This window comes from Paroedura picta, chromosome 8 (genome assembly GCF_049243985.1).
Source record: "Paroedura picta isolate Pp20150507F chromosome 8, Ppicta_v3.0, whole genome shotgun sequence".
Lineage (NCBI taxonomy): Eukaryota > Metazoa > Chordata > Lepidosauria > Squamata > Gekkonidae > Paroedura > Paroedura picta.
The window spans coordinates 60800607-60818308 of NC_135376.1; the positions used below are offsets into that span (position 1 = coordinate 60800607).

The following is a 17702-nucleotide window of genomic DNA, read 5'->3' on the forward strand; positions in this document are numbered from 1 at the left end:
TCTAATAAAAAGTAATGGTTGTCTGTGAATCAAATGAGACTCTAGGCCAACAAAGCAGTCTACATCAGTGGTTCTTAACGTTTCATGTACCCCAGCCTCCCAAATTCAACTGTATTACGGAATGCTTCCCACTTATTTATAATGTTATATGCCTCCCTTTCTGACAAACACTTCAGCTCATGGTGTCTCACAAAAAGCCCTAAACATTGGAGAAAACAGACAAGAAAATGCAGCTATACCACTTCCTTTAAAACTAGTACCTTGGTTATGATATTATCTACAAGCTGCCTCTTAAGACTTCTTATGGGAGGTGGGCAGCATATGGACCCACTGTACTTCCTTGGGCAGGAAATTCTGTGCTGTTGGAGCTGCTACCAAACAAAAGTGAGCTTCTGATGGCGCTTAATGGATAGTTTGAAAATATGGCCCAGCCAGAGAAAGACAATGGGAGAATCTGAGGAGGTGAACAACAAACCAACTCACAAACAACAACAAAAAAAAATCCCTCAAAGAAGTAAAACAGCATTCCAAACAAGGCTAACTTTATATAGACATACTTATGATGCATGCATACAGAACGGAGATCTGGAGCATACTTTCAGTGTGATCTGTACCTGATGACTGTTGACCAACACTTTAATATTGGGCTTGGTTCCTGTTTGCCGTGTGTAACACATCTGGGGGAGAAATCTGGGGTTTTCTCCTCAGGGTGAGGTGAGCAGTATAGTATAATTCTCCTTTGCTGGCTATTAGAATCCGTTGCAGAAGACTACAAGAAGCTGCCTGAAATCCCAAATGCTCCTCATTTGACCCACAACATTCTGAATACCCCCCCAGTATTTGTAGATTATTGCTTTAGAACATCTCTTGAACAAACTGTATTAGAAGCAAATAGTCTTTGTGTGCAAGCAAATTCTAGTAGTTTATATTATTGACTCTGTAATGAGTGAAGTATCTCAATAAAATCAGAGTCCAGTAGCACCTTTAAGACCAACAAAGATTTAATCAAGGTGTGAGCTTTCGAGTGCAAGCACCCCCCTCATCAGACTATGATCTTCTTACATGACAGGGAATATATAGCAAAAATCAGTTCTGTTACATCTGTGTCACAACCAGATACAGCCAATGATAATCCTTTGTCAAAACAGCCAATGAATCCCCTAGAATTCAGTGTACTTTACAAGGAGAAACCAAAGTGTTCCTGGTAGAGACCTTTCCATATGTTGCTTACTCCATACAACTGTGAGACATTCCTCCCAGGGAATTGCTGGTCACTTCCCAAGGACAGGGAGTCAAACTCAAAAAAAGTGAAGTATCTGTTCACTTGCTATAAATGTTCTTTGGTATTGTGCTTTATCAAGCACTATTTATTTATTATTTTTATATACCGCCCTCCCCAAAGGCTCAGAGCGGTTTACATGAAACAGGAACGATGTAATGCTATCTTCCTGTAAATCTTGGTTTGTAACTTGATAGTCTTGTTCTTCTATTGTCAATCTTCATGTTACATACAATCGCATATGCAGCAATGTGATTTATGATTAAGATTAACCAGGATTTCTATAACGGGAGCCTGCAAACCTACTTCAACCCATAATTTCAGATTCTGCTTAAAATGGGAACCTTTATTAGTGCCATGTAGGGTTTTCATGCAGATGTCATATTAAATTACAGTTTAGAGAGGGGAAAATAATTTTTTAATCAGAAGATGGATTGGTGCATTTCTGAGGCTGGTTCCTGATGTCACATTTTGCAAGGGCCCATGTTTTTCTGGATCCAGAATCTTGCACATTTTGCTTGTGTAATGTGCTCTAGAAGCTGCCTTGTTGTTAATCTGAAAAAAGCTGTTCCAGCATTGTGTATAAATATTGCGTTATAAGAAGTATCATACTATAATTTCATTTTATTGAAAATTGATGATTATATAAGCTAAATTTGCTGACTTATAGGTCTGTGTGCCTTGAAATCCTGCCTGAATTACATTAAATTAATAAAATTAAGTGAATGGTCTGTATTAAGAGGCTTGTGGAAGTGGTTACAAGTATATACATGTGTATGTGTGTGTATATATCCCCTAACATCAAAGTAGTCTTGAGGAAATATGCTTCAAATATAGTTTCAAAACTGTTATGAATTGCTGGCTGCAGAGATGATGTCATTACCTTTTACAGATGTTTCAACTACTTCCAGTGTAAAAGCATGTGGTCTTGTCTGACCTTGGGAAATAATGGATTTTAAAAAAAATCTGTGTAGCCGTAAGAAGTTATGTAAGGTCATATAGAATGGACTACTGCAAAGGGTCAGAACTGTATAAGGTAAAGCACTATTGACCTACTTCAGTATAAGCAGAGATTCTCTGCACTGCAATTTCAGAGTATTAAAGTCTTAATGATAGGTCTGAGTTGAAGCAAGACTTGAAAGAGTTGGGATGATTGAAATTGTTGCTTCTCATTGCACTTTGTTAGATGCTGTTAGTTTTGAAATCTGGCCCCTCATCTTGACAGCATGTAACAGTGATAGTTACATTATTTTTAGGCAGTTTTTCTACAATTGTTCTTTCAGTTAGAAGAAACAGAAGAGTTGGTTTTCATATTCCACTTTTCACTACCCAAAAGTATCTCAAAGTGGCTTACAATCACCTTCCCGTCCTCTCTCCACAACAGACACCTTATGACAGAGGTCCCCAACCTTTTTCAGGCCGGAGACTGGGGGGGGGGATGAGAGAGAGGTGCTGGCGTGCCGGTGGGCCTGCCGGTGGGCGTGCCACCCTCCCCGCATCGCAGTGCTCCCTCCTCCCGCATCGCAGTGCGTTGCTCAAGCCTAGCAATGCTGCGGCGGAGAGGAGGAGGATGCGCAGCAGCTCCGTGCCTGTGTGTTTACGTCTACTAGCAATCGCCGCGCAGTGGGGGGAGGTGTACAGGTGTGGAGCTGCCGCACCTGCGCGTTTGCACCTACGCCTCCCCCCCTGCAGTGCAGCTAGAGTTGAGCGCCACGGCGTGCTGCGGGGGGAGGCAGCACCGTGCCACGGGGGGGGAGGTGGCCCTGCGATGGTAAAGAATATTATTAGGTAGCAGTATCCTGCTTAATGTATGAACTGTTTAGTACCTAATCGTAAACAATGGAGTAAGTCAAATAATGAATGAACAGATATTCCCTGACTTTTCCTGTTGTATTATTACATATCTCAGTGGTCTGTTTTTTTTCTAACTAATATTTAAAGTCAGGGGTTTCTGGATATTTGGAAAGTATTTAGATAACATGTAAAGTTAACACAGGATACTGGAAAGTATTTAGATAACATGTAAAGTTAACACAGGATACTTATATTATTTTGTAAACAAAATTTAACATTTATGTTGCAGTCTAAGCAAACGTACCTCTTTTAATTCCTTGACTTCAGATTGTGTATCTCTGATAAGGATTGCAGTATTGGAACACAGAAAACTTTAAAAACTTAAAATTGCTTGCCATAGTGAAGCAGAGTAAAGACTTGGGTATCAGGCAAATTTATTTCTATATTACCCATGCAAAGTTTGTTTAAATCTAATTAGCATACCCTTTTTTCACTGCTTTAGAAGTGTGTGGGTGAGGAAGAGAGCTGGATCCTACGTGTGTAAACTCAGACTCCAGTTATATGGGAATGGAGCAGAAGAGTATTTTTTTCATCATAAGCATACTATTACGTACATTGGGTAGTTCACACTGAAACAGAGTATATGTAAGCTAAAAGTCCCGTGTCCCTCAATTTGTAAAGAAAATTACAAAAGCAGTGGAATGCTTTGTGGACCAGACCCAATCTTTTGCAATACAGTTGTGCAAAGCTGTGACTTGAATTGTAGCTATCTTGATTCTTAAATGACTTAACAGGGAGAGAAGGCTTTAAGGTATTCTTATCCCCAGACGGTTTTTGTGTTTCCAAAGATACGAAACCTTGGTTGTGAGTGTGGCTTGTAGAAGGGTCAGACATTTTGTTGTGCACATAACAGGATGTGTAATTACTTCTTTCCTAACGTGAGGAAATTGGGATCTTGGTGAGAATGAGTCAGTGGTTAATGGTACTCATGCTGGATACTTTAGGCTTGAGGTTGGCCTATTTTAAAGACTGTACAACTGGTTGTATGACAAATGCTTTGTGCAGTTTTAATAGTTGCCCTTACCACTATTCTAAAACATGAAGTTCGCCTCTCTTCTGCAAGCAGATGTCTCCTGGTGTTTTCCTCTACCACTTCAGTATTCAGAATATGTATTCAGAATATGGTTGAGTGGCTAAAGGAACAGGCCTCTTGGTCTTATAATGTAAAGGGCTTTGGAGTTTAAAAACAGCTCCATCAGTTGAACTTAGAAGCAGGTAACCTTGTAATTAGTGCAGAGCTGGCTATCTTCCTCTCAGAATAGAAGGTACATAGCTGCATTCTGTACAGGTTAGAGTTTCTAAATTATCTCCAAGGGCAGCACTGTATAGATCCTATTGCAGTGATCCAGCCTGGAAGTTATGGATGACAAATACAATCTTTGGCCTATTTGTTTTGTTTTTTTTAGGATTGGTTTCTCAAACACCTACCTGATTAGATAAGGTGACAAATTCTCTATCACCGGCAAGTATGATCCATCAGGGTCATGTAGATAGTGAAAGTATTGAGTGTTCTGAAGATGTAGTGAGAAATTGGTTTTACTCAGGTTAGTGTAACTTGTGTGTAATGCAGTTTGGAGTTCGATGCTGATGTTTATAATAAATCTATGAGCAAATGAAATGGTTTTCCACCTGATAATAACTCTGTTTAAACTGTAGATACGGCAAATAAATATTTTCTTTACAGTAGATCAGAAATACTTTTTAAAATAGGCAAAATGCGCTGAAGTGTGGTTGGTATACATGTTTTCCATATTCTAAGATCATCTTGTAGCAAGTATTCATATTATTGTATTAGTTTCAGAAAAAGTGCTCGTTGTCAGTCGTGGCAAATTCCTACTGAAGCGGACAAGGCTTGAGAAAGCAAGAAGATGAAATACATTCTTCAGTAAGCCAGGGCAGTGGGGATAGGATGTAAACGGAGCAATTGGATTAAATTGTATAGATGCAGAAATTCATATTTATTTCCCCCACACACCGATGTTATAGGGTTGTAATAAGGTGAAGGTCATGAAAAACTTTCAGACCTGTATAAAACTGCAAGTTGTAGGGTTCCTTTGAACTGATCTCTTTACTCTAATTCCTATGTCCACAAGCCTGAACACTTTACCAGGTAAGTCTAACTTCCAGCTTAACCAAGTGGACCACTTTTAAATAAGAACTTGGGAACAGTTTCAAAGTATTTTTCTAACTTTGGAGTAGTATTTCCCTTTTTGTGTGTGTGATAAAAGACATATTTTCAGAGTTTATAATTCTGTGATGTTCCTGATGGGTGCTGAGCATCACATAACTTGATACCATACTTTTTCTGCAAAGTTCTTACTGGTTCATAATGTACTAATAGGATTTATTCTTGCTCTTTTAAAGCTTTCTGCGTGAAATACTTAAGAAGTGCAGGATGACAGAACGTGGAATAAAATGGGCTTGTGAGTATTGTACATACGAAAACTGGCCATCTGCAATCAAGTGTACCATGTGCCGTGCTCAAAGACCTAGTGGAACTATTATCACAGAAGACCCCTTTAAAAGTGGCTCGAGTGATGTTGGTAGAGACTGGGATCCTGCGAGTATTGAAGGAGGCAGCAGCCCTTTGATATGTCCAGATTCCAGCGCAAGACCAAGAGTTAAATCATCCTACAATACGGAAAGTGCAAATAAGTGGTCATGCCACATGTGCACATATTTGAACTGGCCTCGTGCAATAAGATGCACTCAGTGCTTGTCTCAGCGTAGGACCAGGAGTCCCACAGAATCCCCTCAGTCTTCAGGTTCCGGTTCAAGACCAGTTCCTTTTCCTGTGGATCCTTGTGAGGAGTACAATGATAGAAATAAATTAAACATGAGGACACAGCACTGGACCTGTTCCGTTTGTACATATGAAAACTGGGCTAAAGCCAGAAAATGTGTAGTGTGTGATCATCCTAGACCTAACAACATTGAAGCAATAGAATTGGCAGAAACAGAAGAGGCTTCATCAATAATCAATGAGCAAGACAGAACTCGATGGAGGGGAAGTTGCAGTAGTGCTAATAGCCAAAGAAGATCCCCTCCCACAACCAAACGGGAATCTGAAGTAAAAATGGACTTTCAGAGAATTGAACTGGCTGGAGCAGTTGGGAGCAAAGAAGAACTTGAAGTTGACTTCAAAAAACTAAAGCAAATAAAAAACAGAATGAAGAAGACTGACTGGCTGTTTCTCAATGCTTGTGTTGGTAAGTGATGTTTGTAGCTTACTTCTGTTCCCATTGGGAAGAAATATGCAGATTGGTTAAATATTGAATAATGGTATGGACAACTTTAATGTGGAAGTTAATAAGTGTTCCAGAAAATAAATGGCATATTTTATGCAGGAAACACCAGCCTGGAAAACTGTTACTAAAACTAACTAAATTATAACATTATTTCTGATTTTACACTTGACATTACAATTTTTAAAATTAGTCCTTTTGAGACCTGTATTGAGAAACTTTCTTTTATGTGAACAGTGAGAATATGTAAGGGTCTTTACTACCTGTCCAAAAACTTTAGATGACAAGAAGTGTCTTAGAAATCAACAATAGATCAAGGTCAAGGTCGAATACCTTTATTGGCATAATAGAAATCAACAGTAGTTAGAGCGCTGAGGGTCACCAGCCTTTTTGAGCCCATGGGACATTTGATGGTGGAGCCAACCACAAAATGGCTGCCAAAGTTGATGGAACCAACTATAAAATCTCAGGGAGTAAGATCCTGCATAATGCCAATAGAAACGACAACATTTAAGGTGGAAGCACTGTTTAACAAGATGCGTTTTAATGAACATATTACATGTGACTTGGCGTCACTCAAACAGTGAGGATCCTTGGGCTGTGGTGAGGGCTATTGCTGAAGTGTTTTCTTAATCTGCATAGATCTTTCTGATTGGGCTCCTCATTGGATATTTTTGAATCTTGAAAGCAGTGGTTTATGCATGAGGCTAGTCATGTTTCCCCTGGTCAGGACTACTCACAGTGGTGGATCTGAAAGAATCATTCTGTTCCTCAGCTGAGTCAGACCTGTCTTCACCAAAGCTTCCCCTGTTAAATTAGGCCCTACCTTGAGGCTGGCAACTGTAATCCAATATATGTAAAGGTAAAGGTATCCCCTGTGCAAGCACCGAGTCATGTCTGACCCTCGGGGTGACGCCCTCTAGCGTTTTCATGGCAGACTCAATACGGGGTGGTTTGCCAGTGCCTTCCCCAGTCATTACCATTTACCCCCCAGCAGCAAGCTGGGTACTCATTTTACCGACCTCGGAAGGATGAGTCAACCTTGAGCCGGCTGCTGGGATTGAACTCCCAGCCTCATGGGCAAAGCTTTCAGACTGCTGCCTTACCACTCTGCGCCACAAGAGGCTCTATATATGTAACATACATATATATACATACATATACATACATATACATACATATACATACATACACATATATATATACATATATATACATATATATACATACATACATACATACATACATACATACATACATACATACATATATATATATATATACACACACACACACACACACACATACACTACATATATGTAACATGCACCAAATCAGCTCTTGGAAAAACGATCTTTTTCTTGCAGGATTGGTAGTACTCAGTGTAAAACATCTGAAACTTTTGTCCTGAGTATTCCCTTAAAGTAAGGGAGTCAGCTTCAATATTTGGAAGAACGCAGTTTATACATGATATTAGATTTTTCTACCCAGAATTTTATAGTATAATAATGGTATAAAATTCAGTGAAAAACAAATAGGTTAATCATCATGCCTTGGCCTTGAATAGCTCATCACTTGCCTGATTACATTTTTTGTTCTTACTGGTAGATGTGCTGCTTCTGTTGCAATTCTGGATCTTGCAGCATATCTATATACTCTGCAAATACTCTAGCTTGAAGTTTGCCCTTGAAAAGTGAACCTCTGTAGCTAGTGGCTCAGTGCCACTAAGCAGGAATAGGCAAGCCCATATCTGTCTGGATTTCAAAATATCTGTGTTATGTATTAACCATATGCAGCAGAGAAGGCATATTAAATAATGAGATGCTACACTGACACTGTTCCTTTTCAAGGTTAATTCCATCTTTGCATTAGATAAGAAATCTGTGTGAAATTTTTTCATAAAGAAGATAGAAAATGTCATCATTTGCTGACTTATAACAAACTGCATTTTGGTATTTGTGCTTTATTTATTACTAGGGGCAAAGCTTGTTGCATTCAGGAATACAGTGGGCACTAGTTTTGGGGGTGGCGGTGGTGGAAGAACTCTGCGAATGGCCTCTCCATCACCCCCAGGACCTGGAAAAGCTGCAGGGAGCTCACTGGCAGGGGCAGCTCTCACACAGCAGGGATCTGTAGCCTCCAAGCATCGGAGGGAAGTGGAAGGAGGAGGGGGATGGTCAGGGGTGGGGGACGAAAGGCGATTGGCTTGCTGTTGGACAAACAGGCAAGCCAGTTGGAGGAGGCACTCGGGGGGCGGGACAGTTAAGTGCTGAGTTAAACCATGAGATGCGTTCCTCCTCCAAGGCCTTAACAGAAACATATAGTGGAACAGATAAGTCTGACCTGGATGGCTCAGGTTAGCCAGAATCTCAGAATTTAAGTAGGGTTCACCCTGGTTAGTACTTGGATGAGAGGTCGCCAGGGAAATCCAAGGCTGCTACACAGAGGCGGACAGTGGCAAACCATTTCTGAACTTACCTTGCCTTGAAAACCTGACAGAGCTGCCGTACGTTGACTGTGACTTGACTGCTTTACCCACCATTATTCTCTATTTTGTTGACTTTTTTCTCTGCCTCCCTCTCTTGAATTTATGATCACCCAGTCTTTGGCTACAGTTAGAGCTATGCAAATCTAATATTGGGTTATTTATAGAATGAAAGGAGATGGGTTGACAAAAGAATAGGTAGGAGCTGAAACACCTATCCAGATTGCATTATAGTTACAATAGCCAGCTTGCAATGCATGGAATAAGCTAAAAGAATATCCTAGCACAATGGAAGCTTACAGAGAAAATTGATCTAATCACACACTGTTTAAAGTATAGTGCTTCAATCAAGTTGCACAGTGCTCTGTTATCATGCCGTAGTCTCTTCTACCAAAAAAAAATCCTGTTGCCATCAGCTTTTAATTAAGTGCTATATTTTATTGGTATCATTTACCTTTGTTTAATCCCTACTTATGTAACTGACAATTTTTAACAGCCCTCCTTCCTGCCCCAGCATTCTCTTCCTTTCCTTATTCAGAGAGGCTGTCATGACATACCTTTAGTAAGTATGAGTTCATCTAAAGAGAGGGCAGTACATAAATGTATGATAAAATAAAATACAGATGTGCCACTCTCATGCTAGCCAGTGAACCTTCACAGAGCACACCAAAGGAAGGTGGGCAAAGGAAACACAGCCCCTGAAATGAGTATCCTAATGCAAAAAGTTGGATCCTTGTGCAAATACGCTATAGGGAATATGTAGAAGAACGCTTCCTTCTGCTGGGTGGCTGTACAGAGGAGATCCATGGTTCCTCCAGCCACTTGCTACAGTTGGTAGAAACATTGTCCATAGAATGGCTTGGACCTCTCCTGCACAAGGGTACAACTGGGGGTGGAAATAGGAGTATCAGCCTTTTTGCTAAGCAAGGGAATGCAAACATTGGGGCAGCTACAAGGGAATCCATAACCTCACATGCACAGAAAGCTTCCTCATTTTTCCTAGTGAGGAAAATCATCTAAGCAAACATGAACTTTGGATTCAAATCCCATCAAGGGAAAAGCTAGTAGGACTGAAAAATATACCTTTGGTCAGTATTCAGGTTGATCAGTAGCAAGTACGACTCCCCTCCCCCCCTCAAAAAAAAGCCCAAGACATGAACAACAATCCTCTAGCTGGATTCAGAGCTGAGAGACATACCTTTGGCCATTAGTGGTCCCTTAGTACCTCCAGTGTTAAAGCAGCCATACATACCAGGCAGGAATGACTGTGGAGAATGACATCCTCCAATAGGAATGCCTAGACGTAGCATGTTGTTAGTTGCGAAGTGGTGTCTGACCCATTGCGACCCCATGGACAATGATCCTCCAGGCCTTCCTGTCCTTTACCATTCCCCAGAGTCCATTTAAGCTTGCAATCGGCAAGACATAGCATATCCTGGTTCAAACCTTCCATGGGACTAGTTGAAGACAGCCTTTGAAGAGAGTTCCAGATAGTGACTCTGTCATGCTCAGGTTGTTCATTGTTGCTGCCCGTTCTTATCCCAGGGGAATGCTTGTGCTGCATCAGTGTTCCTTTTTCATATTTATTTCATTTTATAGCCTGTCTTTCTCATGGATACTTTCAATATATATAGAAAACAGTTCAGCACAAATAACAATGCAATTGGAGTAGGATTACAAAAATTAACGGTTTTATCAAAACCCAAAACAATGCAAACAGTGGATTTCAAAAGTAGGAGATTGTAAAGTAAAAACAAGATAGTCTGCACAGCAAATGCTGCAGTAGCCTGCAGTCATATTTCCTTATAAAAGCCACCTTCCTTAAGTCCTAATCCCTTTGTAAAAACGTCTTCTTGAACATTTCTGCTTTGCACATTCCAAGTTGCCGTGTAACACCAGCAGGGATTGGGGGAAGGGAGATTGCAGAGCCGTTGATTGGGCACAACTGTGCAGATAGTAGAGGATGCTCTGACGCTGGCCAGTGTGAATCCTGTGTTGAAGTTAGCTGTTGGAACGTGGGAGCAGGCAGTTGAGGAATTAATTACTGTCTATCAGTAGGGTTTCCATCCCCCAGGTGATGACTGGAGGTCCCCGAGGATTATAATAGATTTCCAGGGAACCGAGATCAGTTCACCTAGAGAAAATGGCTACTTTGGAAGATGTACTCTATGATATTATCCCACATTGAAGTTCCTGCCCTCCTCAGGCTCCACCCCCAGAATCCCTAGGTAATTCCCAGCTCAGAGCTGACAGTCCTATCTATCAAACAGGCATAGCTAGGAAACAATCCATGTATTTGCTGAACAGGATAAGGTATCAAGATCTGAGTATCACACAGATGAATGCGATTGCCAGATCTTCACTGTGCAGGCTGTGCTGAAAGGCCACACGATCACAGACTGAATTGTACCTATCCCTACAAGAGGGTCAGCTGTGCTAGTTACTGTCAATTAAGCAGCTTTCAGAGGTGTAGGGACTAGGCCAGGTCAAGAGAACTGGCAACCATGCAGCAGAGCAGAAAGATAGTAATGATCCTTGCAGCTGTTGGTCAACTAGTACGCCAGCAGGTGGTTGCCAGTACACTGTGGAAGAAGCCTGTCCTGGTCATTGTGTTTATTTTATTATTGAATTATTGATTGATTCATGATGATGGCTGGTTGTGACACAGTAGTAACAAATAGCAAGTGGGCTCCAAATTGTAATGATGCCTAGTGGTGCAACCTTTATAATAATAGTTTCTATGCCTCTGCCTCATGTCAGATGAGCCCATAGCTATTTTCATCCTGAGAACAGGAAGTCCTCCATGCTTCTTGGGATAGGAGAAAAGTAAAGGTAGTTAGTTGGAACCATCTAGCTTTGGCCACTTTAGCACTCTGGGAGCCTGATACAGCTTATTTTACCTTCCCCCTTTCTTGACAGTTTAAAGGAGGTTCTGTCATAGTTGAGACTTACCTATGTTTTTGAAAAAAACACATATGCCACAATCATGATTGAAAGGAACTGAAAGTCCAACTTCTAATCAATAGGTACAAACAGTCCCCTTGAAAGAGTGAATAAGTCTATTGTGTTCTCCCCACAAACATCAGGATAAAAATCCTGAATTTATGGTTGATCACTGTTACTTTAACTTTTAAGGTGAAATATTCATATGAAAAGTTTAGTGTTGGATCCTGTGCATTTTTTAAAGTTAAAAAACCTGGTGTCCTTTGGGCGCTGGAGAAGTTGGTTTTACTCAGTTCAGGTTATAAGAGATGACTGGTCTTGTGCTTACGTTTTTGAGAAGTGATTTCTGTCTGGCTAGAAGGGCCTAGATGTCATCAGTATGAACAAAGGAACAGTGTTGCATCACCACTTCTGTTTTTAAAAAGAACGTTGCTCCATTTCCCCAGTTGATCTTCCAACCAGCTTCAAGCAGTTTGAATCCTTGCGAGTGAGTTCCCTTTGGTCAGGAGGTCTGAGAGATGTAAAAAGAACTTGCTGCTCCTTCCATAGCTGGCTCATTGCATTTCAGTATATTTGCCCATCCTTGTTTAATCTTCCCCTTGCCAAGATTCTGGCATTTTGCCCATTTATTTATTTAACTTCCCCTTGCTTTCATATCCAGTGTGTTTATGAACTTCTTTTTGGTAGTTGTTACATTCCTCAGAAGGAGGAAACCCTTGTTCTCCTGTATCAGAGCTACTAGTTCCTTGAAGCTCATTCCAGGAAAAATATTATACTCAGTCATTGGTACTTAAATGAAATATTGTGCAAATATTGTGCGTCCTTTTCAGTCAGATGTTATTGGACTCAGAGCCCTGCTGGCAAATGCAAGAAAGGGCGCTAAGGTTATATTCTTTTTCAGTTGCTTCTAAATCAAACATAATCTATCACATTTATATCCTCATCCTTAATAGGCGTTCACGTTATTCAGAATTTATTCAGCATCTCCTAGCTCAATAGGCCACCACTTATTTATTTTGAAAATTTATATTCTACTTTTCCAGAGATGGGATTGAATTTTTAAGAATTGATTATTTTCTGGAAGCAAGGATAGAGAAACTTGAATGGAATCTCACCTTATGTTTAGTTATTCTTAATAATAGAAAATATACTGAGTCCAGGAAGAGACAGCTCCCAAAAGAAAAACAGTATAGCAAAACCATGAAATCAATAATGTAAGAATGATAAATATTAAAACTGTACTGTGAAACCAGAATATACAACACAACAACCTAAAATGCTATCCATAAGAATCGACAGACCAGAAATGGATCATAGAAATTCATAGATTTCCTTAGGCTTGTAGCTATTTTCAACCTCTATGAAACATTGTCACTCAAATCACTATGTACAGTATTTGCTGGCATATAGGACTACTTTTCCCCCCTGAAAAACATGCCTCCAAGTGGGGGGGTCGTCCAATACGCTGGGTGCACTTCAGTTGGGATAGACATAGCTGCCCATAGTGGCCCATAGTACTGTAATGTAATGTAACAAACTCTATATTTTGAGTGGAAATGTTGGGGGGACGTCTTATACGCCCAGTCGTCTTATACGCCGGCAAATACGGTACTTGCCGACAAAGTGAGTAAAGGCTGACCTGGCACAGAGACAGTGGGCAATTAAATTTTGAGGTCTTTAACTCTATGTATATTGAGGGTGAGAGTCAGACCAGCACTTTAAAGAATTAGAATAAGCTTTCAAAATAAATGAGGCTTGTATTTTGCTGAAAGAGAAAATAAGTTTAAAATGTTGAGCATTTTTTGCAGAGTGAATGGCAGTTCTACAGAATGGAAAAACAAAAACATTAGTAAAATAGTTTAAGTCTTTCCCTATCAAGCTACTTGCCTATGGGGGAAGAGTTTTTTTTAAAAAGCAAAAAGCATGGTTGTCATGGTGGGAGACTGATGCCCCTGTTCCTGGCCACCACAAAGAAGTGGCAGCTCTGAGAGAGGGAAGCTGACCAGTTGGGAGGAATGTCAAAATGTCAGCAAACCTGTTCTTCCTAGCCCAGTGTCAACCAAACGCCTGGCGGAAGAGCTCCATTTTACAGGCCCTGCAGAACACTGACCATTCCGTCAGGGCTCTTAGCTCTTTTGGGAACTCATTCCACCAGGTTGAGGCCAGGTGCCTCCCAGGGGCCGGGGACAACCAGCAGATTCCTACCCGGAGAGCAAAGAGCCCTGTGGGGGGCATAAGGAGACGAGCAGTCCCTCAGATAAATGGGACCCAAGCTCCGAATGGCCTTGAAGGTAAGCATCAAAACCTTGAACCCAATCTGGAAGCCAATTGGCAACCAATGTAGCTGCCTCAGCGTATGCTAGACATGAGCCCTCCGAGATGACCTCGTGAAGACTCTAGCAGCTGCATTTTGCTCCAACTGTAATTTCTGGGTCAGAGACAAAGGAAGCCATTAGTTTGATAAGACTCCATCTTTCATGGCTGGGCTAAGAAATGCACATGAACAGGAATCAAAATTGGATCCTCATACACATTAATATACTTCTAAAATGCATTTAGTTTGTTGCAGAGTTACTACTATGTGCTTGGGCTATGTGCCAAAACCAATTTCTAAGACCAAGATGTATCCGGGGGTTTCATATTAGAGTGGAAGAAGAAGAGTTGGTTTATACCCTGCTTTTCACTGCCCAAAGGAGTCTCAAAGCAGCTTACAATCACCTTCCCTTCCTCTCCCCACAACTCAGTGAGGCTGAGAGAGCTCTGGCAGGACTGCTTGGTCAGAACAGCACTATCAGGGCTATGACCAACCTCAAGGTAATTTAGCTGGCTGCATGTGGAGGGGCAGGGAATCAAACCCAACTCACTAGATTTGAAGTTGCCTCTCTTAACCATTACATCACATTTTGTGTGAACAGGGCTATAGTTGTGATAGTAATTGTCCCTTGTCCTATCTTTTGTTTGTCAAGGTAATATAGAATAATAGAATAAACTATTTCCAGTAATTTGTATTTGTGGAGTGATAGGCTTTATGCATTTTACAGTAGATTGTATTCCACTAAAATGTTTGTTTGTTTGTTTATATACCACCCTCCCCAAAGGCTCAGGGTGGTTTACATAAAACAGGAACAATATAGATAACTCAATTTATAACAATATCACAACATAGTGATATTATTTATAACCAACATTATAGAACGATAGAACACTGGGGGTAACATTAGATCAACGCGTACTGATGGCCCAATGGGTTGGGTGGATCTGCTGTGATTGCCATAGGAGGAAGGCTCGGGGGAGCCTATGGGAAGCGGTGGATCAGGTCAACCTCAATCAAATGCCTGGCGGAGGAGCTCCCTTTTGCAGGCCCTGCGGAACTGTTTGAGTTCCGTCAAGGCCCTGATCTCCTCTGGGAGCTCGTTCCACCAGGTGAGGTTCAGGATGGAGAAAGCACTGACCCTGGTTGAGGTCAGGGATCACAAGGAGGTGGAGTGTTAGGCTGTTTGAGGGGTGTACGCAGAGAGGTAATGCCACAGGTACCCGGGGCCCAGACTGTATGTGGCTTTAAAGGCGATAACCAAAACCTTGAGCCTGATCTAGAATTTGACCGGAAGCCAGCGCAGCTGATATAGGATTGGTTGAATGTGGGACCTCTGAGGTGTTGATGTGAGGACCTTGGCAGCTGCGTTTTGGACCAGTTGTAGTTTCCGGATCATGGATAAGTGCAGGCCTGTGTAGAGCGAGTTGTAGTCCAGTCTAGAAGTGATTGTTGTGTGGATCACTGTGGCTAGGTGTTCTGGGGCCAAGTAGGGTGCTAGTAGTCTGGCTTGGCGAAGGTGGTAATATGCTACAGTATGCTACTATCGTGATCTGAGCCTTCATTGAGAGGGAGGCATCAATCATCCCCAGGTTCCTGGCGCAGTGGGCCACTGATGATTGTACTCCATCCAGGTTGGGTACGTGCACTTCCTCGCTTGGTCCTTTCCTGCCCAGCCGCAGGACCTCTGTCTTTGAAGGGTTGAGCTTCAGATGACTCTGCTTGAGCCTCCTTGTGACTGCTTCCAGGCAGCTGGTTAATGTTTCTGGGGGAGAGTCAGGGTGGCCATCCATTAGGAGGAAGAGCTGAGTTTCATTTGCATATTGGTGGCAACCCAGCTCAAACCTCCGCACCACTTGAGCAAGAAGGTGCATAAAAATATTGAATAGAATTGGAAAGAGAACTGCCCTCTGAGGGACTTCGCAAGCCAATTGGTGACGGCTTGATGAGCTGTCTCCTTGTGCTACCCTCTGTCTGCAATCCAAGAGAAAGGCTATCAGCCACCGAAGGGCTGTCATTGGCAAGATTTTCAGATGCTCTCAAGACAGGATATTGGCTTGAATATTTTGACAGTTTTCCAAAGTGTTTCTTTCTGGATGTCAATAGGGGTGCTCAGCTTGGCCTCCTGTTTGCCAGTGGTGATCAGGTTTCTAGTGGTCTGCTATTCAGTTGTTTGCAACCTGGTTTTGTATATTTACTATTTGTTACTTCCATCTATCAGAAGCCAGCTTCCAGAAGATGAGGGATCTACTAGGAGTTGGCTTATGATCTTCTGATTTTGTTCTGTGCACAGCAGACTTTTTTTTTTTTGGGGGGGGGGTGGATCAGGAACCACTTTCATGTCACTTGGAAGTCCTGGCCTTCTGATTTCCCTTCCTGAAGACTTTGCTGCTTTGCACACTTGCTGGGATGTACCAGATTTTGAGCAGTGAATCAGGGGGATATCAAGAGGCCACCTAATTTGCTTTTCTTCTCCCAACCTGAAGTTGTTTCTTGAAGCTGTTTTCTTGGGCAGCAGAAAAAGGAGCTGTTTCTTCTCTTTCTTTTCTAATGCAGATATTAAAAGCATTGTGTCTTTCCCTTCTCAGCTCTTCCTCTCCAGAAGCATTGCTTCTATTCCTGCCCATTTTTTGAGGGGAGGCAAGAGCTCTCCTTTGTAACTTTGTAGCTTTTTTAGCTGAGAGGGGGGAGTGGCTCAGAACCTGCCTCTCAGCTGATCCACAGTCAGCTGTGAGTCAACTTCCCACCAACAGGCAGCTGCACAAGTGTTTGGCAGCACTTCAAATTTCTCGGTGCAGTCTGAATATATTTTTGACTCACAGTCTGATCATTCTTGTTGAGCAAGCTAAGTTAATCTACTGAACAGGTTCACTGATGAGTCTTTGGCATCCTTGTGGCATAAGCAAATTTGGCATGTGGTCTCTGTTACACAAAAGAGCCTCTTGTGGCGCAGAGTGGTAAGGCAGCTGTCTGAAAGCTTTGCCCACGAGGCTGGGAGTTCAATCCCAGCAGCCGGCTCAAGGTTGACTCAGCCTTCCATCCTTCCGAGGTCGGTAAAATGAGTACCCAGCTTGCTGGGGGGTAAACGGTCATGACTGGGGAAGGCACTGGCAAACCACCCCGTATTGAGTCTGCCATGAAAATGCTAGAGGGCGTCACCCCAAGGGTCAGACATGACTCGGTGCTTGCACAGGGGATACCTTTACCTTTACTCTGTTACACATGTTCAAATATGACACCTTTAACTTACCATCCAAGGATATGGAATTTGGATGAGTGGTTGTCGAATCATTGCTTAGGTGAGATTGTTCTTGCTTGTTTGTGCAGGTAGGAAGAATTATAAACAAACTAATTTTATTATTCACATACATGAAGCCCTTCCATAGTGGCCATGTAAGTATTGCGGTTCCTTATTTCCTTATCTAGAATGACTATGTTGTGGACAAAGTGAAAATAACACACAAGGTCCATTATTCAACAGCCTATACTACAACAAAGCTGGCTCCCAATTGAATTCTGGATCAGGCTTAAGGTTTTGGTAGTTAACTTCAAGGCCATATACGGTCTGGGCCCAGTGTACCTGAG

General features: G+C 41.8%; 1 protein-coding gene across 4 annotated transcripts in view; it reads left to right on the forward strand.

Annotated features, from left to right (window-relative positions):
- The window catches only part of ZRANB1 (zinc finger RANBP2-type containing 1), a 63503-nt gene that overhangs the window by 13174 nt on the left and 32627 nt on the right, over positions 1-17702 (forward strand). For all 4 annotated transcript variants that reach the window (XM_077350061.1, XM_077350060.1, XM_077350059.1 and 1 more), the window contains one exon: positions 5498-6342. In XM_077350061.1, coding sequence (XP_077206176.1) covers positions 5529-6342 — 814 coding nt within the window. In that variant the 5' untranslated portion in view covers positions 5498-5528. The remainder of the gene's footprint in view (positions 1-5497; positions 6343-17702) is intronic.